A 27,435-nucleotide genomic window follows, 5' to 3' on the forward strand; every position below is an offset into this window, starting at 1 on the left:
TTCTTAGAGTCTGAAAGAATCAGTTTAAAATATTGTCCATTTGGAAGTCATATGGCAGGTACACAAAGGAGCAAGGGTGGGATTCTTTGACTTTAGGAAATAGGCACAGTCCTTTCTTGTCAGGACAGGGGCCCACAGAACAGACTTGATGCTGGTGGGGAAACTGGTAGGTGGGGCAGCCAGGGCCATGCTACCTGAAGCAGGGAACATCTTTCTGGACAAGGGGAGAGGACTGGAGGAGAGGGCAGTCCTTTTGGGAATAGGTGGGTTCTAGGTTCTGTTAGTGATTCCTCCCCAGTTCCCTGTACTGTGCAGAAAAGACCCTCACCATAACTCAGCTGGAGGGGTCCTGAGCTGTCTTTCCCATTAGGGCAACCAAAGTCTCCTGTCTATTCTTGAGGACAATAGGAAACTCTGGAATTGTTTCTCTCATGGGGACCCTGAACCGAGGTCCAGGTGTGGGAGAGCATCCCAAAACATGGAAGGGGTTGAGGTGGGAGTCTCAAAGGGATTCTAAATATTGCCCAGTCCTTCAACTCCTTGAATCCTCAGACCTTGCAGAAGGGGAAAATCAGGGAGTGGTCCTTGTGGGCAGTGGGGAAGGAAGGCAGAGTCATCAATGTCCTCTTCTGGGAAGCCTTGAGAGCTGGGAACCCTAGAGCCAGGGGGAGTTCTCTGGAACCACATGTTCTCATAGAGTTTGGGGCTTGGGGTGAGGTCAGCTAGGAGGGGCTGTGTGGAATCTGTGCGCAGGTAGAGTCCAGGAGGGGGTCTGTGTTGGCTCTGATACTCTTGGTTTCCCATCACCTTCCCATACTGGATGGGGCTGTTGGAGCTGGGATGGGGCTTTGGCAAGAAAGGATCCCCCTGGAGAATATAAGCCTGGACCAGGTTGGGGAGGTTCTTAGCCTCTTCATCTGTCTCCATTGTTTGTGGTGGTGGCTTCTTCTCCTCCTCTTTCAGGACTATGATCTTGGAGACAGGGGGCATGGCAGGGTCCCTCAGGCTTGACAGATGAATGGTCTCCTGGGAAGGATTGGAGCATCAAAGTTATTGGAGAGAGATACCCGATCATTGCTCCTCCATGGGGCCAAAGGTGGGTTTTGGTGGCCCAGTGTTAGTTGGGAGGAGACTACTCTCCTTGGGAGGGAGAAGGCACATAGCAAGGATAGGGAGATACAGTTAGGCAGTGGGAATCAGTGTGTCCATCTCTCCTGCCAGTTTATTTTCCCTCAGCTCCCAGTGCCCTGGTCCCATCCTAAGCCCTCCCTCCAGTCTATGTCTTACCCCAGGAAGGATTGTGGGGATCCACTGGCCCAGGCTGCTGTGGGCTGGGTCCGGGACATTTGGCCAGAATTGATTCTTCATCCTGGAAAAGTTGAAGTGAGCCCTGGTTAGGGCAAGCATTGGGGATGCCCTGCTCTGGTGTCAAAATTCCCCTTTCCTAATTGACCCTGGGTTCCTGTGAGTTCTCTTTGACAAATCCCTTTGCCCTCTGAAAGCTTCAACTTTGCTTCAAGGTCAAGGGAAGGAGGAATCCCAGGTCTTGGGGAAAAGAAGACTGAGGGCAATTGAATTGCTAAGACCCTGAAGGCCCATTATAGGCTGTATAGGACATGGCTTGGCCGCCAGTGTCTTTCCTTAATTCAGTATATTGGAGAAAAGCCTTGGATCTGATGTCAGGGCAAATCCCTGGGTCTCATCTGCAAAACGGGATGAGAATCAGTGATCTCCAAAGTCTTTTCTCTAAGGTTTCTACATCCTGGATTCCATGATCCTATCCACAGGGGAGGAGATAGGTTTAGGAGGAATTTCAGTTGGATGTGAGGAAGGACTGCCCAGTTGGAGAATGTGGATGGGCAGAAGGAGGCAAGGCTGATGATGATGGACTCTGAGGCTGCTGAGCTGGGTCCTGAGCTATTGAGCTGTGTCCTTTCCATCAGCATCCCATCCCCATCCCCACCCCACCAGCCCCAGGCTCTCACTCACGTGTGATTCTTATGCAGGCAGATCAACGTAATAATGCAGAAAAACATCACAGAGAAGAGACTGGTCAGGATCAAGAGCACATTGATATCTTTCTCCTCTGTGGGGGAGGGTTAGTGCCAAAGGAGGAAAGGTCAGATCCCTAAGCACAGAAACATTTCTAAATTCCCAAAAAGGATACTTCCCTAATGGGGTGCCATGACTTTCCCTCTCAGACTAGGTCTTCCTGAAGGCAGGGCCATATTTCCCCACTTCAGACTGGGATTCCCCTTAGGATAGGATGTGTCTTTCCTCTGGATATTCCCCAGGTAACCAGGACAAGGATTTGGCCCTAGCAGGACATATGAGACTATGCCACTGGAATGTGGACTCCTTGCACATAGGAATCATTCCCTTCTTTGTGACTTGTATCTCCTGAACCTAGATAGGTGTTCTGCATATAGTAGGCACTTTACAAATAATTGTGGATTGGTTGGTTATTGACTGGTGGGCCCTAGCCACTGCCATGGAGACTGCCTTTACCGAGGGCTTTGGTCACCACTGTGAGGTTTGTGCTGTTAATACTTCCAGCTTGATTGGAAGCCATGAGATGGACATGGTACATGCTGGTGGGTGCTAGGCCATGGAGGATGCATCTTCGAGAGGAGGCATTTAGGATGATGGCTGTGAAATGGTAGTGGAGGAGAATGAGAGAGAGGTAGTCAGCTTGGAGTTAGGAACCTGGGGGTTCTGTTTTCTGAGCTCTGGGACTTGACCCTGGTGTCTGAGAAAACATTTCCCTTGGGGACAGGGATGGGGGAGAAGGAATAGTACTTATAGAATCCCTGGTTTTGGACATTGGTCCAAAAGTGATTGAGAAGGACATGGGTGGGGGATATGGGAGAGCCCTGGAAGGGGACAGCCGGAAAATACCAGGTATGTGTCCTGGGGCCTTTGTCCAAGGTTCTGGGGGAAGGAAGTAGTAGGGGCTTAAGTATATCATTTAAATTCGCTCAGCAGTTAGTTTGGGAGATTGAGGCAAAGGGGGACAGCCAATGACCCCTTATAAAATTCCTTGATCTGGGAATGGTTCAAAGGATAGTGTATTGGGTGTGGGAGACCTGGGGTTTTGTGGTGGGGATGTCAGTGATCTCCCTTGAAAGAATACTGGGCATGTGTTCCTTGGACCTCAGCTGCCTTGAGGGTAGGGATCAGAGAGGGACAGGGGGATAGCACTCACAGAATTCCTCAGCTTGAGTGTTGGTCCAGAAGACAGTGTATTGGGTGATGGGACTCTTCCCCAGCTCTGGGGCCCCAGGCTCCCATTCCAGCTCTGCCCAGGTCCTTCCAATATGCTTCAGTTTTAGCTTAGGGGCATGGGATGGGGCTGTGGATTGAGAAGAGGGACTCCATGAAGGCCAGATGGATTTTGATCACCTCCCCTCCAGGCAGGTCTAGTTCCTGGGATGGGGTTGGGGGAAGGGCAGATGGGGGCTGGTGCCCCAGTTCCCAGGTCCTTGCAGCTGGTTGCCACGTGTATGTGTTGGAGGTGGGGCATAGATTCAGCCAGAGGGAGAATCCCTGAGGTCAGTGTGACCTTGTCTCTGAGTACTGCTGTCCCTTGTTCCAGCCTTCTTTTTATTTCCTTTTAGTTCCTTCATTTCCCCTTCCCCAGACACAGGGAAACACCAAGGGGAGAGAAGGGAAGCTCATTTTAGAATGGATGGCTCTTGACCACCTACCTAATTTCTTCCAAGTCTTCTGCCTGATGCCTAATGACTAATGCCTGAAATTGAAGGGGAAGTTGCCTTATTGGGCCCTCATGGTAGTGTTCTCTGGGCTAATGGCTAAGGATGGGAAGGGATGGGATGGATGTGACCAGGGCATGAGGAAGCTGGGGTGAGTAGGAGTTTGGGAATGAGAGCAAGTGGATAGCAAACCCTTTTCTTGGGAGTAAGCGTAGATGTGCTGGGGGCGCCCCCTGGTGCCATGGTACAGGGGGGACACAGTGATCTTGTACAGCTGGAAGGGCATGATGTTCTCTGCAAAGGAAGAAGAGTGAGGGCTAAGTCCCAGGAAGGCGAAGGGCCACCCGTTGTACTTTCTGCAACCATTGACACTGGCTAAGGGAGAAGCACATGAATGATGGTAGCTGGACTGTTGGGATCCAGCTGTAGTAGGAGGGGTAGAGGAAACATATCAGGAAGAACTTCCTATTTCTGAATATGGGGGATGGGGGAACAATAGGTAGTCTGAGAAAACCTAGAGATTCTTTTTCCCCAGATGAAAAGAACAACAGCCACAATAATACCTAGCATTTATGTAGTGTTTTAAGAATTACAAAGTGCTTTGCAAATACTAACTTATTTTATCTTCATAACAACTCTGGGAGGTAGGTGCTATTCGCTCATTTTACAGATGAGGAAGCTGAGGCTGAGAACGTTTAAGTGAATTGCCCAGGGTCATACAATTAGTGTCTGGGGCTAGATTTTAACTCAAGTATTCCTTACTCAAAGTCCATCACTCTAAGAGATCCTGCCTATTAGGCTGGGGCAGGAACTGCTTTGCCTAGAACTTGGAGAATGAATGGGATGATGAGGTGGGAGGGCAGCCAAAGCCATGGGACAGGAGGACCCGTAAGCCCTTTGTAAGGGATCTCCCATCAGTAATAGTGCCCCAGTTCCCCTGCAGGCTCTGAGCCCTTACCATCTAGCAGGGTCCCAGTGCTGCTCCCATTGGACTCCATCTTCCAGTTGCCATCACAGTCACCCTCTTGGGCTGGAGCTAGACACCACTCTATCACATAGGCCCTGGGGAGGGGCTGGCCGAGGGGGTGTTCCCATCCTACCCAGAGGCTGTGAGCATCTGGGGCAGAGGTGTGGATGCTGGACAGAGAAGCACCTGCAGATGTGGATATGGCATGGAACCCTCCTTGTGGAGACAAAGGAAGGGTATGGCATCCTTCCTACCCCCCCAAATTCCACCCTCTATGAATGCAGTGGGGTCTGGATTAACAAATGTTTGATTCCAGACTTTCAGCTTCACCCAGATATGGCTCTAGTCAGGCCCCAAGAAGATGTTCCAGTCTAAGCTCAGGCTCTACCTAGAGAGCCTTGCAGATTCTCTTTATCTCTTCATGGAGGAGGGAGGTGCTGTGGTCCTGGAGATGAAATAGTGTATCTGATATCTCTTCTGACAAGGCAGGGAAAATCTCATCCTTACCTTGGCATTCCCAGAAGATAACAGTGGTTGGGGGAGATTCTCCAGCTGTGTTATAGGCTGTGAGGATGACCTCTTGAGCCCTCTCTGGCAGCTGGAAGGCACAGCTTAGCTCTGTGGTGTTGCAGAGGGGTAGGGAGTTCCCATCTCGTCTTGAAGGACTCGAGAAGACCAGATAGCCTTGGATCCTGCCACTGTTTTCCTTTGTGGGCACTGGCTGTATAGACACACATAAGAGGATTTGATCTCTGAGGAATCACAGACTATGACAACTGAAAGGGGGCTCAGAGGGCATTTAGTCTAATCCTAGAGGCAGTGTGAGGTGGTAGAGAGTGTTTTGCACTTTAAGTAAGGAGAATCTTGGGTTCAAATTCTGCTTTAGACACTAGCTATGTGATCCTAGGGAAATCACCAATTCTCTCTGAGCCTCAGTTTCATCTATAAAATGGGTATAATAATGCCTCCCATAGTTATTGGGTGGCTCAAGAAGAGATCAACATTTCAGAATTTCAAGGCATCTAGGTGGTGCAGTGGATAGAGTCCTGAGCCTGGAGTCAGAAAGACTCTCGTTCAAATCTAACATTTAATACCTATGTCATTTAACCTCTGCTTGCCTCAGTTTCCTCATCTATAAAATGGGGATAATAATAGCACATATCTTCCAGGGTTATTGGGGGATCAAATGAGATAATAATTGTAAAGAGGTTGGTATAGTGCCTGGCACTTAGTAAGTGCTATATAAATGCTAGGTATTATTATTATTCCTAAATTGGCCCATTCCACCATGAACATTCCCCTCCCAACATCAAGCCTAATTTGTCTCTTTGAACTCAGATCCAATGCTTCTGGTTCTGCCTTCTGGGCCCAAGTGGAACATCCCCTTCCACACCACAACTCTCCCACACAACATCCTCCCTAATTCTTCTCTTCCCCAAGATCAGCATTCTTAGTTGCTTAAACTGATCTTTATAGGGCATGGCCATGAAGCTGTTCATCATGCTGATAACCTTTTCTGTTTAAAACTGTTGTTTTTCCTCTTCTCTAAAAGATGAAGCCCAGATGTGAACAGAGTTATCCAGATGTGAACAGAGTTATCCAGATGTGGTCTGACCAGGGCAGAGTACAGTGGTACTATCGCCTCTTACATTCTATTCTCTTCATGCATCTAAGGTTGAGTTTAACTTTATTGGCTGGCATATTACTCTATTGACTCATCTTGAGCACACTGTGGTTTACTAACAACCCTCATATCTTTTTTTGGACAGAAACACTATCTAGTCATGCTACTTTCATCTTGAAGTTCCGAAGGAATTTTTTTTTAAATTTTTTGTAAGCAATCGGGGTTAAGTAACTTGCTCAAGGTTACACGGTCAGTTATTTCTGGGTGTGGTGCTAAGTATCTGAGCCCGGACTTGAACCCCAGGTCATCCCGACACTGGAGCCAGTGCTCTTACTCACTGAGCCACCTGGCCGCCCCTCGAAGGAATTTTTGAATCCAAATATAAGATGATGAGTATGAGGCACATTGCAAAACTTAAATTTGGCAGTAAGGTGGCTTGGTGGATGGAATCAGGAAGTCCTATGTTCAAATCTGACCTCAGACACTTACTAGCTTGACCCCCAGTTTCCTCATCTGTAAAATAATAATAGCATCCATCTCCTAGGGTTGTCGTAAGGAGGAAGTGAGATCATATTTGTAAAATGCTTTAAATTTTACATAATTTAAAATTAAACTAAAATTAATTAAAAAAATTAAAATTAAAAATTACATAATAGTATAGTTATCAACTATTATTATTACACTTCTCTTCCCAAAACATACATCCTCTCCTCAACAACTGTGACAATTTCCAGCCTTCTCTTCAGTGATGGATAGTTCATCACTTTCAGAGGCAGCTGATTCCCTCTGTGGAAAGCTGAATGGATTCCCTGGGTCACAGAAACCAAGGGTCCCTAGCTGGGAGTTGGCCAAGGTTCTCATGACCAGGATCTCTCCCATTCCCCAACTTTGCCATCTAGTTCTGTGATATAGGATTGAGAACATTGATGGTGAAGGGATGAAAGGAATAAGGAGTAGAAAGAACATTAGAGCCAGGAGTTGTGGCTCTACTTCTGTTTTTACCCCTAGCCAGATAAGTGACCTTGGAAAGGTTCCTTCTTCCATTCTCTGGATCTTCTTCTCTGTGAAGTGATTGAGTTGGACTGTGTAATCTCTAGATCTCCCCCAGCTCCAGGAGTCTTTATATACTGTGCATGTAGTCAACACTTAATAAATGCTTATTGAATGATTGACATTATCTAAAAGGAGGGACAAGAATCTTCTGCCTAGAATCTACATAGACTTGAGGGTCTGTCTCTCACAGATTCCCAGCTTCTTGGTGTCACTTCTCTAGGCTTGGGAAGGGATCAAGCTTCCTAGAGGAGGGACTGGAGAGGATCACTCCTGGAGGGTGGTAGAAGAGTGTTACCTTCCAGAGAAGTTGGATGTCCATGATTTTAGGGTCCAGTTTCCATACTCGTCGCCTCCACCACACATCCAGTCTGACCATGGGACCTGAGAAGTAGGAGAGAGTCATGGCTGACTAAGATGAATGAGAGGATGTGAAAGAATACCAGAAATAGTCTCTATTACCTATTTCCATGAACACCTTTGGTCACTTACGTCTCTCCCCAGTAGTGAGTTCCAAGCTGGGGCTCCAGTCACTCCAGTGACCACCCAGTTGGCCACCCAGGGACCAGCGAACACACCTCATTTGCAGGACATATTGGGTGGCAAAGAGGAGGCCACAGAGGTGATACTCTCCCTCATGTTGGGGACCTGAGTTCAAGAAGGGTGATACCTGCCAGAAAGTGGTCAGAAACCATGTCAAGCAAGCCATGTCAAGGACCCAGACCTGAAAAGGAGGAGGATCCTGGGTGCTCAGAGAACCAGGATGGATATGGATATAAAGGAAGAAGGCATTATGTTGAGGAGGAGGGCTTAATGGAAGAGGAGAATGGCAAAGGATGAAGGAGGGGATGGATGCTGAGTGGGAGGAATGAGGACTGTAAATGAGGGAGGGTGAGAGTTCAGTGAGGGGACTCAGGGAGAAGGATAAAGGTTCCATGAAGGCATTGAGGTTCAGTGAAGGGGATGGAGGCTCCCTCCCCCAAGTGCAGTGTGAATTCCTCCCATGAGGTGGGAACAAGAGCCTTACCAGGACCCAGGCCAGCTCCCCAGGACGCTGGTACTGAAGCTCACACATCTGATCCACATGCTTGCTCATCCTGGCCTTCTGCCACTTTAGCTGGAGGCATCCAGGCTGGGGAAAGGAGGAGCCTGGGTCTAGCCTGGCCTTAGCAGCCTGAAGTATTGGGGCTTCTAGCTTTACTGTAACAGAGAAGTCAGTGGTTACCTCCCACTCTGTGGGGATCTCTCCATGTTTCTCTTCTCTTGTGATCCTGCTTTTGTGTCTTCTGCTTCTTTGTCTATTTCTATATTTTTATCAGAAGACTTCTAGGTGGTATGATGGCTAGGGTACTGGGCCTAGAGCCAGGAAGATCTGAGTTCAAATCTGACCCCAGGAACATGCTAGCTGTGTGACCTTGGACAAGTCACTGTATCTCTGTCTGTCTCAGTTAACTCAATTTTAAAATAGCACCTACCTCTCAGGGTTGTTGTGGGGATCAAACAAATGGGAGAATAATTATAAAGTGATTAACCTGGTACATAATAGACACTTGATAAATGCTTCCTTCCTTCCTTTTTTTTTTCCTTCAGAAACAACCAGTTGGTCTGCACCTTGTGTGTTTTCCTGAATACATGTCTTTGCTCATTACCATTCCCTATGCTTGGAATGCCTTTCCCATCTCACTTTTTAGGTTTGATTTCTACCCACCCTTCAAAGACCATCTCCAATGCTGCCTGCTCCAGGAAGCTTTCCTTGATCCCCAAACCCTGACAGCAATTACTCCTCAGACTTCACAAAGAACTTTGAGCCTCTCTAATGCAATTTTCATGGCATGGTAGGTGACAATATCCATGCTTTTGTCTTACCTCCTTATTGTAGCATAAGTGCCTTGAATACAAGGGCTCACTGGTACTTTGTATTAGCCTGCTGTGCGAACACCAAGTAGGTACTTAATAAACATTGAAAGTTTCGTTGCCTGTGGTGGCCTTTTTATTTCTGACTGCATCTCTGTTCCTCTCTTCTGGTCTCTGTGTCTTCCTATCCCTGTTTCTGGCTCTGAGCTCAGCTAGATGCCCCTCCCTACCTTCTGTATTACTCACCCACATCCATGGGGTTGATGCACAGGTGTGGAGACTCAGCCTCTCCCAGCGCATTCTCAGCCTTCACCCAGATGTCTATCTTCTGGTACAAGGGAAGCTGACTTCGGGGGATGGAGCACTTGTTCTTACCATCTTCGGAGACACAGTGATGGATGGGCTCTTTTCTAGACTGGCAGTTATCCTTGCTTGAAGAGCTTGATTAGAGCAGTTTATATTGGAGCTGGTTGCCCACCCTTTCCTCTCCAAAACTGTCTGCTCACTTAGCCTCTCATCTAAGCTTCATTCACCTTAATGAACCTTTACCTCGTTTACTGTGACCCCATTATATTCACTGAGCTTCCACCAATTTCACTCATTCCCCCACCACTTCCACGACTAGGCCATGAAGCTTGTTTTCAGTGGAATCACTGAGGGAAGACTTGGGAGAAAAAATTCTTAGCCATACTTCCAAGGCCCCAGCTACAACACTTTCATTTCCCTAGTTCTCGACTGTGGCCTGGTTTGCTATAGACCCCACAAGGCCTCCGGAGGTGGTCCTCCTCGCCCCAGGGCCCATGCCCTCACTATTGTCTCTTATATAATTTTCTCTGTAGCTTTTCATGTCCCTGCAATCAGGGGGATGAGGGGTCTGAGGGTGGGGAGCCACAAGGTTGATATTCCTCCCACAGCCTCACTCACTTGTAGCTCTTCAGAGTGAATTTGGTGGGCAGATGTGTGCTGGGACCAGACTTCCACTGACAGGTAAGTTCCTGGGCTGTGAGGTTCATGATGCAGGAGAAATTGCTAGGTGGCTGAGGAGGGTCTGGAGTAAAGCAGTGGTGAGAAAAAGAGTATGAGAAGGACAGGAATTTTGAAAAGGGACTTAGGGCAAATAAATAAGGGACCCAATCCTGACTCTCATAACCACTCCTCTTCTCCATCTCTCAAACCCAGGCCTTCTAAGATCACACTGTCCAGATTGCTAGTTGTCATTCATGACTATCCTTGATCCACGAAGACCAGAGAGTGAGGTCTGGGGAAAACTGAGGCCCTACAATAGAAAGGATTAGATGGAGAATCAAGAGACATTCATCCAACGAATCCCAGATTGATCACTTGTGACCTTGGGAAATTCACTCAACACCTTTGGTGGTTTCTCCAGTTTCCCTTTCTGTAAGTTTGAGAGTTAGAAAGATGCTCTCCAAGGTGCTTTTCAGGTCTTAAATTATATGATCCTAATCCATTGTCTTGCCCATGGCCCTGTACTAGTATTGGAGGTAGGAACATGAGAACTAGACCCAGGTGTCTTTGACAATCAGTCCTACCTATATGGTCCCTCTGCCCTATGTTTAGGTTACTGAATGAGAAGTTTAGACTTGTTCTTCTCCCATCCTCAATAGGAAGGATATATACCCAGAAGGGGAAGGAGAACCAGCTAGAAAAACTTTCTCCTCTAAGACCTTGGAGAAGAGAGTTCATGTCTCCATCAACTCCTCCCCATGCTGAGAGCTCCTGATCCTGCGTTTACCCCCTTCCTCATATCCTAGCACAGGGTGGTGGGGGCAGGCTTCTTAGTGGAGTGGGAGGGACTTACAGCCAGCCTTTAGCTCCGCCTGTCCTATGATCTGGGGAGTCTCTGCCAAAAGCAGGCAACAAGAGAGCATGGCATGGGTATGGTTGAGGTGGGGAAGGGTAATATTGGATTCTAGAGTTCCATCTTCCCTCTGATGTTGCCAATCCTCAGGCAACTTCTCCCAGTCCAACTTCCACACAATTTTCGTGGCTATCCCAACCAGGCTACTGCAGTTAGGGTTGATGGTACAAGAAGCTGTGATTGAGGCACCCAAGTGAATGACAGAAGCTGATAGACGGATGTCCACACAGTCTTGAAGGCCTATGGGATGAGGAAAAGGACAGGTCATTGACAGAGTGATGAGGATGCTATATCTTTTGTCAGGAAAGGCTAACTGGACAACACATCTGATGTAGAATGATAGAAAAAATAAAACATTGGGATTCAAAGGACCTGTGTTTTAATCCTGACTCCGAAAATTATTAACGATGTGACCTTGGTCAAGTTGTTTAACTTCTCTGGGATTCAGTTTCCTCTCCTGTAAAATGAGGGGACTGGACTCGATGACTACTAGGCCCTTTTCAGCTTGAGATATATGATTCTGCAATCCTATCCTCTATTAGAAGGATGCATCATCTATAAAACTGTGCATACCCTTTGATCCTGCAATACCACTGCTAGGTCTTATATCCCAAAGACAGCCACAAAAGGGGAAAAGGACCTATTGGTATAAAAATATTTATAGTAGCTCTTTTTGTGGGAGATAAGAATTAGAAATTGAAGGGATGCCCATCATTTGGGGAATGGCTAAACAGGCCATGGTATATGATTGTAATGGAATATTATTGTGGTATAAGAAATGACAAGCAGGATGATGATTCCAGAAAAACCTGGAAGGACTTACATGAACGGATGCATAGTGAATTGAATAGAACTGGAGAATGTTGTACACAGTAAGAGCAATGTTGTCCGATGAAGAACTGTGTATAACTTAGCTATTCTCAGCAATATTATGATTCAAGACAATTCCGAAGTGACTAATGATAAAACCATGCTATCTGCCTCCAGAGAAAGAACTGGTATTTGTTTGAATACAGACTAAAGCATGCTATTTTTCTTTCATTTTTTTTTTTTTGCCTTTTGGAGGGCAATTGGGGTTAAGTAACTTGCCCAAGGTTACACGGCTATTTTTTTTGTGTGGGTGTTAACGAGGCTGGAACCAAACTCGGGTCCTCCTGACTCTGGGGCTGGCACTTTACTCACTGCACCACCTAGCTGTCCTCATTTTTTCTTTTACTTGAGTCTTGTACAAAATGACTAATATAGAAATGTTTTAGATAATTGCACATGGTGTAACCTATATCTGATTGCTCACTGTCTCAGGGAGGAGTGAGGGGAGGGAGAGAGAATTTGGAAATCAAAACTTTAAATAAAAATGTTAAAAAATTAAAAAAAAAGAGGTATTGTGGTGGAGTAGAAAGAGACCTGGGATATCAGAGACCTGAGTTTGAATGCCAGCTGTGATCTTTACTAACTGTACAAGTTACTTAACCAGGCAGACCCTCAGTTTCTTTATCTGTTAAATGAGGAAAATAATCTACCTTAAAGGGCAATTGTGAGTAAAATACTTTGGCATTTTAAAAATGATGGCTATTACTAGGATAACATTAACACTATTTTTTGGTTCTTCCAAGCAGTGATATGACCATGATATTATCTATAAAGTTTTGTCTCAACTTCCTAACTGTGACTATGGAAATAGTGACTATAGAAAATGAGTTCTTAGACTTGCCATCTTCTTGCTCATTGGTTGAACAGTTCTATATTCATGTATAAGATTATTCTCATGTGATATCACATATTTTCTGAATGACATAAGGATAACATATCCTCAAAGGTGGGATATGATAAAGATGTAATGTGATAAAGATGAAAAAGCATTTATTTTAATAGATTGGTAAACTTTATTTGAGAAAATCAGCAAGATTAAACAGTTTCTACTTGATACAGGAGATATATGGCTTTTGCATGTTTTCCCTTGGATAAAAAAATATGCATATTTAAAGGACTTGTGATAACTGTAATTGTATTAGTATCTTTAGAACTTCTGCCTTTGTGGCAGTGAAAAGCAACAGAAAAGTCCAAGTAAAGATGATGGTCCTAAATGATATATTTTACATTTTTTCTTGGAGGTAATAAAGAAATTCATTCAGGTTTATTAAAATATTCACAGATACTTAGCCATACAAATACATGGGTTTGGATATATTTTAGTAATTGTTTATAAGGTCTCAAGTTGGATTGAGGTTTTATATCTTAATTAGTTGTAAAGAAACTCTTAAGTCATGATTTTTTTTTTCTGTTTGAGGTCTCTCTGATAAAATCAAGAAACAGAAGTACTTATTTTTTCGATGTCAATTCCTCTTGTAAGACTCTTCCTCTGGCTTATAGACACCATCATCTATGCAGTGTATGAGGTTTAAGCAAAGTTGGAAAGGAAAAAAAATGGTATATGAAGTCTTCAAACTCTCAGATGAGCTACTGGTAGTTCAATTTGATTTTATTCCTAAGGCACGGATGTTTATAAGGCTAACTCCATAAGATTTGCAATGGCTTTTACCACATGAACTAATTACTTAGAAGACCAATGTGATTAGACTTTCTAAGGCCCTACTGAATTATATGAAGTCTTATCACTAATAGTTTTAAACAGTCTAGGAAATCTCTATAAGTGGCTTGGAACTCAGAAAATCAATCTACTAGAAGAAATGCAAATCTGTAGAAAAAAAGTATATGGCCTATTCTAGGTATTGCAAACAATGGATACCCATGTTGAAAACACAAAGATTCAAGGGTACATATCTTCGAGTTCTAGTGAACCAAGTCAGACAATTTTTGGACAGTGGTCTAAGATAAACCTTTTTGACACAAAATTTATAAGGGAAAAATATTTCCCAGAATCAGACAACTCCATGAAGTGGACAGCTAAATCTAAAGGACAGCTAAAGGAATAAGAAGTCTGCTGTTTAAATGGGCATTAAGATGCATCTAAGTCCTTTGTGTCTTCCTTATTATGGAATTATGTTTGTTGTCTGTTATTTCTTACGAGTACCTTGACCCTTTTGGAAGGATACCTAAGTGTCAGATTTAAGTCAAAACTGTAAGTTTAAATTCAGGTCCTCTATTTTCTAGTTCCTTGTAAAATTGCCATTAATTATGTCTCAGTCTGTGACCAGGAGAATCTTGGGCCCTGCTCTTAAGGTCCAGTTCTCCTCTTCTGAGTATAGATAATTTTGTCAGCGTTGACTACTTTTTAAATAATAGCTTTAGAAGCTGCAGAGAGTAGGATTGAAATTTGGAAATTACCATGAATCTCCAGTCTTGTTAAGAGGTTTTGTTCAGAGTTTATTTTTCTATTTCTTGTCGCATTTATTGTGGTGTGTACAAATAACTGACTTGCCGTACTGTGAATCTTTAGATGTCTCAGAGATAATTTTGTCTAGGATAAAGGAGGGAATTATTGAAAGAGGAAATTTGGGAGCTGAGATTAGTCTGTTAAGAGGTGACATAACTAATCCTGCCACTTCTTGCTATGTATGTCTCAGTACATATTGCAGGGACATCCTAAAGCAAGCAGTCTCCTTCAGTATCTACCTTCCACCTCGAATTGCTTTGTTATTACAAAAAAGAACTCAGAGGACTTCCATATTCCAGACAGTTGTCTTATTCTTTATCCTGTCTGATAAAGAAGGTATTGTTCTCTGTAAACTAGTGGGAATGGCTATGCTAACATGGACACTTCCTTCCTTTGCAACAAGTGATAACCATTTTCTTTTGCTGTAATGAATACCTTTTTCTCTCTACCTTATATAACTTTGGAAGGGAAATTATATTAATGTCATCCATCAACTATCACACACACATCCATCATCTACCTGTGGAATATGCCATACTCTGAATAAACTACAGTTTTTTTCCTGTATCTATCTATAGCCTATGCTGGTTTATTGGAAGGATTACTGGAGACAATAGGTAAGTCCTTTACCTGTCTGGGCCTCAGTCTCCCCATCTATAGAATGACAGAGATAGATGAGATGATCCCCAAATTCTCTTCCAGGGCTAAATCCCAGACCCTAATAATAAGAATATACAAAGTACCTCGTGACATTTGAGCCTCACAATAGCTTTGTAAGGAAAGTACTATAGGTGCTTAGCATTCTACAAGTGCTTAATAAATGTTTTTGATAGTTGATGCTTTCCTATTATATAGATGAGGAAAATAAGGTGCAGAGAGGTTAAGTGTCTTCCCCATGGTCATATAGCTTGTAAATGGCAGAGAAAAGATTTCAACCTAGTTTTTTTTGATGTGAAGTCTAGTTATTAAGGAATCTTCTCAACTCTACCTCCTGACTTTCCTGTCTTCCTTCAAGTTTCAGCTAAAATCCCACCTTCTGTAAGAAGACTTTCCCAGTCCTCCTTAATCTTAGTGCCTTCCCTCTGAGATTATGTCCAATTTATCCTGCATATATCTTGTTTTTACATAGTTGTGTAATGGGAATTTTTTATTTCCTTTTTTTCCTCCTACAACTTTTGGTTAACTAAAAGCCTGTCTTCAATTAATATTAATCTCATCTGACCAAAATCTGTCCCCATGGTAAGTGAAAATTTACTTAAAGCCTTAAACACTTTTTAGATATGAAGGAAGAATCATAACTGTCTCTAACTCCTTGGTGACAGGTAAATCTTCTTCCTCAATTAGCCTAGTTGTGAGTTTACCTATAGAATTTGATGAAGTTTGTTTCCTTAGGGGATATATGAGGTTATGACTCTGTTTACCTAAGTTTGTTCAACTTTTATGACATTAAAGGGAGCATGAGATTATGGATCTGTTTTCTCTCTAACTTCTATAATCTAAGAGGAATGTACAAGATTATAATAAATGAAAGAACTACTTCTCTGTCATTCTTATGTAATATAAGAGGGTTTGTTAGAATTCTAATGGTTGTCCAGATTTTCTCTGAGACCTGAACCTATGCGTGAACATAATAATAATACCTAGGTTTTTAGCCCTATAATTTATGTGTTGTGGTAAATGTATTTTAGCAGTAGTTACCTACCACACGAACTCAGAGAGGAGATATTTCTCCCATAATAATTGTTTGCATGTTATCTCTTTTCATTAGACTGTAAGCTCCTTGACATCAAAAGCTGTCTTTTAACTTTCTTCATACCTGGCACATAGTATCTGTTTAATACCTCCTTGTTACTGACTCACTAATTCTCTTCAGCTCAGGTTTGTCTGTACTCCTAAGATCTTTGAGGAGTCTGTTGACTTTCTGCTTAGGGAAATAACACAGTAGGTTCCCATCCTAGCTCATGGACAGTAGGCATGACACTGTTTCCCCTCTGCCAAATCCCCAAACTACTTGCCATTAGAGAAATGGAGCAGCAGAATAGTTCCCAGCAGGTTCCAGACCCCAGGCCACATGGCTGCATTATTGGTGTTCACCTGAAATAAATCCCCAGACCCCAAGGGTGAGAAACAGGTTTTCAACTTCATCCACAACCACATCTCAGAGAAGACTTGAGGCAGAGCCTTGGGGATAAAGAGCTTGCCAGACCCATTCCATCTCTGGTATTATAGGACCACAGATTTAGATATAAAGCTGGAAGAGTCTTCAGATGCCATTTATTCCATCCCCCTCATTTGGCAGATGAGGAACTGAGACTAAGGAGGTTAAGAGACTGGTTCAAGGTCATATTTGTGACCTGGGACAATTCACTTAACATTCACCTGCCTCAATTTCCTCATCTGTAAAATGAGGATAATAGCACCTACCTACCAGGGTTATTGGGAGGGTAAAATGAGATGTTGGTGAAGCATTTTGCAAAACTTCAAAACCCTTATATAGGACTCAAAACATTTATATAGTGCCAGCTATTATCATTAATATTTTTATTACTAAATGACATAAGCAGAATGTGAACTGAGGTTTTCTACCTTCACAACTCTTTTCAGGGAACTTCATTGTCTTTTCTCCTGTCTCTTTCTAAACCCTGGACCTGGATCAGGGAGGGGCACAGGTTGCACAGTCCCTAATTTCTTTTTTTCAGGCAATGGGGATTGACTTGCTCAGGGTCAAATGACCAGTAACTGTCTGAGGCTGGATTTGAACTGAGGTCCTTCTGACTCCAAGGCCAGTGATCTATCTATCTGCTGTGCCACTTAGCTGCCCCATAGTCTGTAACTTCTACCCTTTATCATGGAGAAGTGTCAGAGCTGAGTATCCTAGCCCCAGGGTAGAAGAGCTGTCCTAAGCTTGGTCGGTACCTTAGACCTCTGTTTCCTGCTCAATAAAATGAGAGAGTTGGACCAGATCATCTCTAAGGTGTCTTCCAGCTCTGAATCCTGTGATCACATAAATGTGATGGAAAGCAGGGGAGAGAGAAAGGAGGAGGAGGAGGAGGAAGAAAGGGAGTTATAGCAAAGTAGAGGAAGAAAATAAGGCTGATCAACCCGTCCTATGCTCCTTTTGTTGCTGGTTTCCCCTTCCAGTTATCTGGCATTTATTTTTTGGTGCACTGGAATCTCTTCCCCTTCCTCTTCTCCAGGCAGTTGCTCAAGGGCAGGGTCTATTCCCATTTTATTTTGTATCCAGAGTGCTTAGCTTTGTTGTTGGATCCTATGAAGACTTGATCAAGACCCAGTTTATGGTCCTCTCTTCTCTCTATTCAATATGAAATTGAGAACCTTCTACACTTAGTGCTGCCACTGCTACACCTCAGCTCCAAGCAGTGTGGATTCTGTCCTCACCACTCTCCAGAAATGACTCTCTTTGGGGCCACCGTTTGACCTCCTTATCTCTAAGGCCAATGTTCTTTCTTTCTTGCTTGTTTTTTTTTTGTCAAAAGTCTTTATACCCCTTGACCTTTCTGCAGGTTTTAACAACTCTTTGGTTCCATCTAACTACACCTTCTAGACTTCCTTGGTTGGTCCATCTTTCTCCTCCTGCAGCCTGAGGAATCTCCCAGTGCTTTGTCCTTGGCCTTCCCCTCTCTCAACACTTCCTCTTTTGTGGTCTCATCTGCTCTTATGGGTTCATTGATCATCTTGTGATTTCCAAATCTACATATACAGGCCTAGTCCCTCTCCTGTGTATCCAAGTTGCTGCTGTAATAATAATAATAATAAAACAACCATTTATTGGGTGCATTAAGGTTTGAAAAACATTTTGTATTTATCATCTTGTTTGATTTTCACAACTCTGTGGGGTAGTTACTATTGTTATGCCATTTTCAAAGATGAGGAAGCTGATGAAGCTAACAGGTTAAGTGACTTTCTTAGGGCTATAAAACTAGTTAGTATCTGAAGTAGGATTCAAACTCAGGTTTCTCTGATTTCCATAGCCAGTACTATTTTAATTATACTACCTACACTTTTCCATCTGAGTGTTCCATAGGCACCTCATACTCAGTACATCCCAGACTAAACCTGTCATTTCCCTCCTAAACCTACATCTTTCCCCAATTTCAATTGGGGACACCATTCTCTCATTCCCTCAAGCTTATAACCTTGGAGTCCTTTTCTATCTTTCTCTTCCTTCTCCGTCATCTGCTACCTCCTAACAATTGCCAATTTACAATCTTTCTTTCTTCCTCAACTCCTGCTCTTTTATTAGGAGACTTCAACACACATATTGATACTCCCCCAGAGACCCCAACATGCCAGTCCCTCCACTGACTCTTTTCCCAGGACCTACTTCTCCATCCTACACGCAGAGAGGCTCATACTTTCGATCTTGCCATCTCTCACAAATATACCACTTCCATGGTCATAAACTCTGAAATTCCCTTGTCTGATCACAATTTATTAGTATTCTACCTTCTCTTCTTTCTAATACCAAACCCTTCTCTTCATCTACACCATGATCTCCAGTCCTTCAACCCCTCAGTTCTCTCCCAGGCTATTACCCCTTCACTAGCCATACTCTTCTCCTTTCTCTCTCTTGACCCTTAGTGAACCAGTTTAATTCTACACTATCTTCTCCTGTTGAATCCCTTGCCCACTTTTCATATCACTGATTATGTCTGCCAAACCTTAGCCTTCGATCTCTTCTGCCATCTGTTGCATCTGATCATATGAATCTATTGTTGAATGAAATCAGAGAAAATCAAATTGTCCTGACCAAGTCTAGCTCAAATTTATGTTAACCTCAGCTGGGCCGTCACTGCTGCAAGGCAATCATTTTATAGCTCCCTAATTAAATTATTATCTCACTCACCACAGTGTCTCTCTTAAACCTTTTTATCCCTCCTCAAACTTTCCATGGCTCCCAGCTCCCATCCTTAGTTAAGAACTTCATTTCATATTTTACTGAAACAATTGAGGCATTCACTGAGAGGTCCTTTTTCTCCCCTACACCTTATCTCATATCACCCAGATGCCTTTTGCCCACTATTTCTTTACCCCCTCTCACATGAGGAGGTAACCCTTCTTCTTGCCAAGGCCAACTCCTTTATGAGCACAGGTGACCCCATTCCATCCTATCTTCTCCAGTAGATTGCCCTATCACCCCTCATCTATTTATCTTCAATCTCTCTTTGTCTACTGGGTGCTTCTTTACTGACTACCAATTTGTTTCCCCAACTCTCAAAAACACCTCACCTGATACATCCATCCCTACTGACTAAATTGTCCCATATTTTGCCTGCCTTTTTGTGGCTAAATAAATGGCCTTGAGAAGGCCATCTACAATAGCTGCCTTTACTTCTTTTCCTCTCTACAGTTGGGTTTTAGACTTCATCATTCAATTGAAGCTACTCTTTGCAAAGATACCTAATGATCTTTTACTTGCCAAACCCAATGGCCTTTTCTCAGTCTTGACTCCTTTGCAGTCTTTGACATAATCCTTCATCTTCTTCTCCTAGATATTCTCATTGATACCCTCTTCTTTCTGGGTTTTCTGGACACGACTCTCTCTGGTTCTCCTCTTACTCATCAGATTACTCCTCAATCTCCTTTGCTTGATCTTTAGACAAGTCCCACCTGCTAACTGTGGATGTCTCACAGGGTACTATCCTGATCCCTTTGCTTTTCTCCTTCTATTCAATTTCACTTGGAGATCTCATCAGCTCTCGTGGACTCAATTACTATCTTTATGCTGTTAATTCTCAAATCTACTTATCACTGACTTTCAGTTTAGCAGCTCCAACTGCCTATTGGACATTTTGAATTGGCCATTATAGAAACATCTTAATCTCAATATTTCCAAAGATGAATTTATTATCTTTTCCTCTTTGTTCCCCTTCCAAACTTTCCTATTACTTGTGAAGGGTACTGCCGTCTTCCCAGTCCCCTAGGTTTGAAACCTAAGTATTATCTGGACTCCTCACTATCTCTCACCCATATCCGTTGCAGAATATTTTCAGATTTCACTTTGGTAACATCTCTGGAATATCCCCCCTGTATGTCCTCTAATATTTATTACCCTCACACATCCTGGTTTCTCCTTATGCCTGTACTATTCCAATAACCTGTTGGTAGATCTCTCTGCCCCAAGTCTCTCCCCACTCTGGGCCACCATCCACTCAGCTGCTAGAGTGATTTTCCTAAAGTTCAGGTCCAACTATGTCTTCCCCACTACTCAATAAACTCCAGTCGTTTCCTATCATCTCCAACATAAATTAAAATGCTCTGATGTTCAAAGCTCTTCATAACCTAACTCCACTATCACATTTTCAATCTTCTTATACCTTACATCCCATCATATACTCTTCAATGTCCATGGACACTGGTCTTGCTATTTCTCAAAAGGGACATCTCATTTTCCAACTCTGGGCATTTTTGCTGGCTTTCCTTATGCTTGAATGCTCTCCACAACTCTTCTTCATCTTTTGGATTCTCTGGCTTCTATCAAGTTTCAGTTAAAATCCCACCTTCTCTGGGAAACTTTTATCAATTCTTCTTAATTCTAGTGCTTTTCCTCTATTCATTATTTCCCATTTATCTTATATATAGCTTGTTTGTACATATTTGTATGCTGTCTTGTCCCAAGATTGGGAATTCCTTGAGGTCAGGGATTATTTTTTTTGCCTTTTTTTTGTATCCCTAGTGTTTATCCCAGTGTCTGGCACATGGTAGATGCTTAATAAATGTTCATTGACTGACAATATCTCTGAAATCCTTCTCTTCTCCATTCCTACTGCTAGCATCCTTGTTTACCCTCTCATCACTTCTTTCCTGGAAGAAGGCTCTTAACTGTTCTCCTTGCCTACTGTCTCTGCCCAATCCATTCTGTATATACAATGAAGTCTGATAATGTCACTAACTTGTCTAAAAAACTCTAGTGGCTCTACGTCACTAATAGGATAAAATGCAAATTCCTTAGTCTGACAATCTGGATCCAAACTCCCTTTCTGTCCTACTTCATATTATTTCCCTATATATTCAGTGTTCAAGGCAGAAGACTTTCTGGTCCCCAGTCTACCTTGGCTCATTATCATACCTTTACTTATTACCTATTCTCACCTGCCTGAATTGACTTTTCTTTCCTATCTCCCCTCTTATCTCCATCTTTTACTTCTTTGGCACTAGATTTGGAGGAAATGAGTTTGAATTCCAGTTCTGCCGATTACTACCTATATGACTTTTGGCATGTCCCTTTATCTCTGTGTGCCTCAGCTTCCTCATAGGTGAATTGGGGGTGGTGGTGGTGGTTAGACTAAGATAACCTCTCAGGTCCCTCCAAGCTATAACCCTCTAATCTCTTTGGGTTTCTGGGTCTTAGTTTCTTCATGTATTTAATGAAATGGTTGGACTATGTGTCTGTCCTCTTTTGTCCAATTTGGTTCTTAATCTCTGATCCTAAGATATAATACAGGCATTCCTGTGAAAATTTCTCAGGTAGAAGTGATCCTTCCACCCCCAAATCTCTCATCCCTTAATATCTGATTTTTCATAAACATTTGTCATTTAAAAAATTATATTTATTGTATATATTCAATTAAATTAACATTTATTCACCTCGTACTCTGTTTCAGGCACTGCGAACAGTCCCTGCCTTCAAGGAACTTACATTCTACTATAATTATGCAAGTACATCACCCCTTTATTAGACTATAAGGCTTGTATGGTTTTGTTTTTGTCTTAGTATCATCAGTGTCTGGAACAGTGTAGGCATGCGGCACGAGCTTGAGACATATTTGTTGAGTTACATTGAAATGATATTTTAATGTACTTAGTACCTGTGGCACCTTGGGAAAGAAATTACCTCTTTGGGTTTCAGTTTCCTCATCTGTCAAATAAGGGGATTGGACTAGATGAATTCTGAGCTCCGTTGCATTACTGATCCTTTCCCATGTAGCTGTATATGTTTGACATCTAATTGTAAGGGGGCATTTCTTTGTTTGAAACTACCTTCCACTGGTCCTAGTTCTACTAAAGGATCTTATCCCTCCTAAATCTTTTATTCTTCAGACTAAGCATCTTCCTTTTTCTTCAGATGATTCTTGAATGGTCACTCATCCCAATAAAGGCAAAGCCTAAGTAGACAACATCCCTCAAACGATATGTAAATGCTGATTGATAGTTAGAGACAACTCTGCCTGGAAGAGGACAGAGGTGGAGACAGTTGGGGAGATACAATGACCCACATTTGTTTAGCCTTTATAGATTACAAATTGCTTTTCATCAGCACAGCCTTATGAATTAGGTAGGGAAAATCCCATTTTGGTTGATGAGTAAATTGACCTGCAGAGATGTTAGGTGACTTGGTCACGGTCCCCCAGTTAGTAAGTGTCAGAGGGAAGGTCAGAATCCAAGACTTCTGGATTTAAGTTGGCACTTTAACTACTACATTGTATTGCCAATTTTAAGGGTCCTTTTTTATTAGTCCTTTATTTTTTTAGTCAGATCTTATGATTTCTTTCATGTGGGGAACTCCCTAGATGGAAGATCCCTCCAATGATACCTATCAGCTACTCTTTAACTTACAGTCTCAGAGAGATGCCTGAAGCAGTGAGAAGTTAAGTGTCTTGTCCATGGTCAAATGGCTAGTATGGGTCAGAGGCAAGACTTGAACTCTGACCTTTTTGACGCTAAGGAAAGTGTTTTATTCACTAAGCAATAGAGACTCTCAAAGGTTCTTAGAGAACTTTAAAGTAGCATCATTTAACAGATGATCATAACAAGTAGCTGTCTATCTTTCTTACCTAATCATTATGTGCCTGGAGTCTTCACTCCCCCTCACTGTACTCTTTAGATTTGCTTCCCTCCAGTGAAACCACTGGAGACAGGAGGAGAAACTTTTTATTTTTCTGTCCTCTGAATCTTTCCTTCAGCCCAGCTGCAGCTGAAGGGTCTGGTCCTCATATACAAAGAAGAATCCAGAAACTTGGATAGATCAGTGTCATCCCTTCCTTTGTTATATTACATCATCTTTTCCCTTCAGTTTCTTTAGAGGTAGGATGGTGTAGTGGGCTTGGATTCAGATCTTGCCTCAAATACTTACTGTGTGTGATCCTAGCCTCCAGGAACCTCAGTTTCCTTATATGGCAAAGGTGAATAGTCATAGCACCAGGCAGTTTTAAGGATCAAAGTGATTTGCAGATTTTAAAGTTCTACATAAATACTAATCGATCAACAAGTTTTCTCTGTGCCTGGTATTGTATTAAGTGTGGGGCTACAAAGAAAAAGTAAGAGTCCCTGCTTATAGTCTGATCTTTATTGATTATTTCTTTTTTTAAAAATTTATTTCTCAACTTTTTTCGTTTTCTCTCTCCTTCTCTGCTCATTGTTCAACCTGCTCTCAATTTTCTCTCTTCTCTCTGGGAAATCTCTTTTCCTCTTTTTCCTTTCTCTCTTCCCTTGATCACCTTGACATTCTTATATTACCTCTCTGGCTCCTATTTTCCCTTTGTCTCTCATTTTTCCTTCTTCTTCCCTTCCCCCCCTCCAAGAAATGGAAAGACCTGAGAGAATTGTCCCTTAGAGAACTTTCTCTTTTAGCACCCAGTAAAAATGGCAGATGGAAGAAATGTAGGCTTAATAACAATGATGAGTTGGATTGAAACCATCTAGTCCAATCCCACGTCTTTTCTAAATGGAGGCATCTTCTTTCCCTCCATTCACCACTCCCCGCATCCCCAACTTTGACAGGGTTGTGGTTCTGTGTAGGCAGTTTAGGTCTTAGGGAGAGCCTGAATATCTGTTGTTTAAGGACGAACCTATCTGGACTCAGAAAAACATCACCAGGGAACTGTTAATCTGCTGATTTGTTTTCATCTCTTCTTCCCCTAGCCACTGATTACCATTTTACAGATGGGCAAAGTGAGGCCCAGGAAAGAAAGGGCACTTGCTTCAGGTAATAGAGTGAGTTAGAGGGAGCTAGGTGACACAGTGGATAGAATCCTCGGCCTAGAATCAGGAAGACCTGAGTTCAAATTCTGCTTCAGATCTGTGTGACTTCTGGGTAAGTCAATTAATGTCTGTCTGCTATAGTTTTATCATTTGTAAAATAAGGATAATAATTGCATTTACCTCCCAGGTAAGTGAGGATAAAGTGAGATAATATTTGTAAAGCACTTTGCATATCTTAAATGCTAATTATTATTATTAGTAATACTAGATCAAAGGTTTGGCCCAGTCTCCCTTACTTTGATTTCAGAGGTCTCTGCATTACTCCTTGGCACTTCCAAACACCTAATTATCAATCTTTGTGTTTTTCATTTTTTCTTACTCAGTTTGCCATTTTGCCTTAGACTTCTGACCGAGGTGTTAGTAGGAAACATTTGACTTGGTGTTAGAGGATGTGCATTAGAATCCCAGCTTAGCTACTTTGAACCTCAGTTCCCTCATCTGTACAAGAAAGCGTTTGGATGAGGTGATCTCTAGTAAGCAATATTTACATAGCAATTTAAGGCTCCCAAACCAATTTACATATATTATCATGTCATTTGATTTTTTACAACCCGGTAGGGTAGGTCCCTATTATTATCTCTATTGCTGGAATTGTTCGGGGTAGACAGAGGTGAAGCAGCTTGTTCAGGGTCGTGCAGTTAGTGTCCGAGGTAAGATTCTGACTCAGATCTTTCTGACTCCACCTATATACTCTATAGCCTATACCTCTTAGGCCCCTTCTCATTATAAATCATATGAACAGAAGGGGATTCAACTTAAAAGGTGTATGCATACTCCATCTCCTTCAGGTCCCACATGCCCTGTGAGGAAAGGCAGGAGGGGACCTTCTTTGTGCGGCAGGGAGACAGACAGATATCCCTTCCCCTCTGCTCCGGTACAGATGCCTATAACTGATACGTATTTGGGGACAGTGGCAATCTGGATCCATACATCCTACCACTCCTGTTTCTAAGGAGCTGGGCCTTAGCCAGGTTTCCAGGGGCTTAGCTTCCTGGCCCAGGTCTAAACCAAGGGGCTGTCAGGGCTCAGCTGAGATGGAATGGGGGTTGGTCTTGGGGAGGTGTAGAGGGTTGGGGGCTGGTGCCCTCAGGACTTACCTCATTCCTGGAATGATTTTACCTCCTCTTCAGTTGCTTCTCAGAGAGATCTAGTTGGCTGGACTGGATGGCTGGCCTGTGGCAGGCATTCACTTGGGGCCTCACATCATCCCCTTTCTTGCTTAGTTCCTGAAAACTGTACTTCGGCACAGACTGTTCTTCCACCTTCCTCCTCCGTACCCCTCCCTCCCAACTCAGGGCTGTCGTTAGTCTCTCTGACTTTCTGACAGGCCTTCCCCTGGCTGGGGGATTGCAACACCTGCTTCAGCCTCCCTCCCTGGGAAGGGAGCCCCTTCCCCCCAGGAAGGAGAGCTCTGAGAAGCTAGGCAGCCACTCTGGGGCAGCCTTCCTGCCCAGGACCCTTAAAGGGGTTTGGGGATGTGGCAAGGCTCAGAAGACCCCACCCCTCCGGATTTCCTGGCCTAGAAGTCTTGAATCTGGGCAGGGGCCAGGGGTTCTCCAGCCTGGATCAAGACCTGCCCTGGTACCCTTCCCCCCAAAAATAGGTGTTTTGGGAACCTGCCAGTTGGACAGGTCAAATGTAGTCTTAATCCTTCTTCCTTTTCCCCAAAATATTGGTCTCTGGGGTAACCTGAAACCTACTTTTCCTTGAAGCCCTCGGCCTTGAATAGCTCTGAGTAATTTCTAATCTTTAACCAACTCCCACTGTCTGTTATCCCCTCTTCCTTTGCCCTATCGACCATCATTGCTCTTGTGCTCAGTTTGTAGTGGGTCTCCCCACTCTACAGATGGAGAAGCAGGACTTGGTCTGGGAGGGGAGGATAGAACAATGTAGAGGAGAATTTTGGGTGTTGGCCATTGTTTTTGTAGAGAGTTGAGGGTTGTACCTACTTCAAGTTTGTGTCTTGGGGTGTCAATTATATTGAAGCAGCATGGTGGTGGTACCATGGAAAGAGAACTAATTTTGGCATCAGAGGACCCGAGTTCAAGTTCTGATTTAGTAGTTATGTGAATTTGGGTGTTTTATCTGAGCCTCAGATCCCTGATCTGTGATATTGAAGAGTTGGGCTACATAATCTCTATGGTCCCACCTTCCTCTGACATCCTACAATTTTAAACCCCTCTGAACTTCACAGAATGTGAGAGTTGGAGGGCACATCAGCGGTCATATTCCTAATCCAGTCCACACATGAAAGGTATTCGTAGTATAACAGACCCAAAAACTGATCATTTAATCTCTGCTTGAAGAACTGATTCCTACTGAGTCTGCAGTCCTCTAAACCCCTGAATCCATGGCTCCCCCCATTTTATGCCTGTGAAGTGGATTATCTTTTGGTTCCCAAGTTCTAGACTTCACATTTACCCCTGTTGACTTCATTGTGTTAGATTCAACCCCATTCTCCAACCTTGTGAGATTCTTTTGGATCATGACTGTGGTCTAGCATGTCAACAATCTCTTCCACTTTTGTGTCATTGGCAAATCTGGTGAGTGTGCCATCTATGTCTTTGTTCAGGTCATTGATAAACATGTTAAGCCACCCAGAAGAAACAGAGGTGTCCCAAATTCTGGGGGCATTCCTACTGTACTGGCATTGAACCATTAACACCTACTCTCTGAGTGTGGCTACCTCTCCAGTATTTTGTTACTCCATCTGATTGTGTTTTGATCTAATCTATATTTTTCCATATTCTTTGCAAGAATAACATGAGATATTTTAAAAATAGCTTGGCTAAAATCTCAAAAACCTATATCCACAGAATTCCCCTCATCTGCTAGTTTAGTAGTATTGTCAATAAAGGAAATGAGGCTAGTCTGGCAAGATATGTTGCTGATGAAGCTGTGTCTCAGTTTCCTTATCTATTAAATGGGGATAAAAAAACGTGTATTGATTATCTTTGTGAGACTTAAAGGAGGTGATCAATAGAAAGTTCTATTTTTTAATGGTAGAGCTTT

General features: G+C 43.1%; 1 protein-coding gene and 1 long non-coding RNA gene across 7 annotated transcripts in view; one reads left to right on the forward strand and one right to left on the reverse strand.

Annotated features, from left to right (window-relative positions):
• CSF3R (colony stimulating factor 3 receptor) lies at positions 1-25,851 on the reverse strand. Its single transcript, XM_069067956.1, has 16 exons — positions 25,521-25,851; positions 16,437-16,515; positions 11,028-11,327; positions 10,133-10,256; positions 9,455-9,648; positions 8,382-8,554; positions 7,847-8,024; positions 7,653-7,738; positions 5,188-5,401; positions 4,672-4,866; positions 3,906-4,007; positions 3,206-3,352; positions 2,509-2,649; positions 1,990-2,086; positions 1,288-1,369; positions 1-1,026 (listed from the first exon to the last, which is right to left on the reverse strand). Exons 2-16 carry the CDS (start codon positions 16,492-16,494, stop codon positions 514-516), a joined length of 2,604 nt encoding a protein of 867 aa, XP_068924057.1. The 5' UTR covers positions 16,495-16,515; positions 25,521-25,851; the 3' UTR covers positions 1-513.
• The window catches only part of LOC138146214 (uncharacterized), a 134,598-nt gene that overhangs the window by 16,062 nt on the left and 91,101 nt on the right, over positions 1-27,435 (forward strand). The gene's annotated exons all lie outside the window — the stretch shown is intronic.

The sequence above is a fragment of the Petaurus breviceps genome, unplaced genomic scaffold (assembly GCF_028583685.1).
Source record: "Petaurus breviceps papuanus isolate PSGF00001 unplaced genomic scaffold, PetGlider_PUasm1.0 90760, whole genome shotgun sequence".
Taxonomy (NCBI): domain Eukaryota; kingdom Metazoa; phylum Chordata; class Mammalia; order Diprotodontia; family Petauridae; genus Petaurus; species Petaurus breviceps.

Excerpts from the sequence above, each read along its gene's own strand:
- CSF3R (XM_069067956.1), bottom strand. The coding sequence starts at position 16,494 with ATGTGGCCTGGGGTCTGGAACCTGCTGGGAACTATTCTGCTGCTCCAT. Across the intron at positions 8,025-8,381 it reads GGGAGCTGGCCTGGGTCCTG|GTATCACCCTTCTTGAACTC; the intron begins GTAAGGCTCTTG and ends ACTTTCTGGCAG. Across the intron at positions 2,087-2,508 it reads AGTGGTGACCAAAGCCCTCG|AGGAGAAAGATATCAATGTG; the intron begins GTAAAGGCAGTC and ends CCTCCCCCACAG.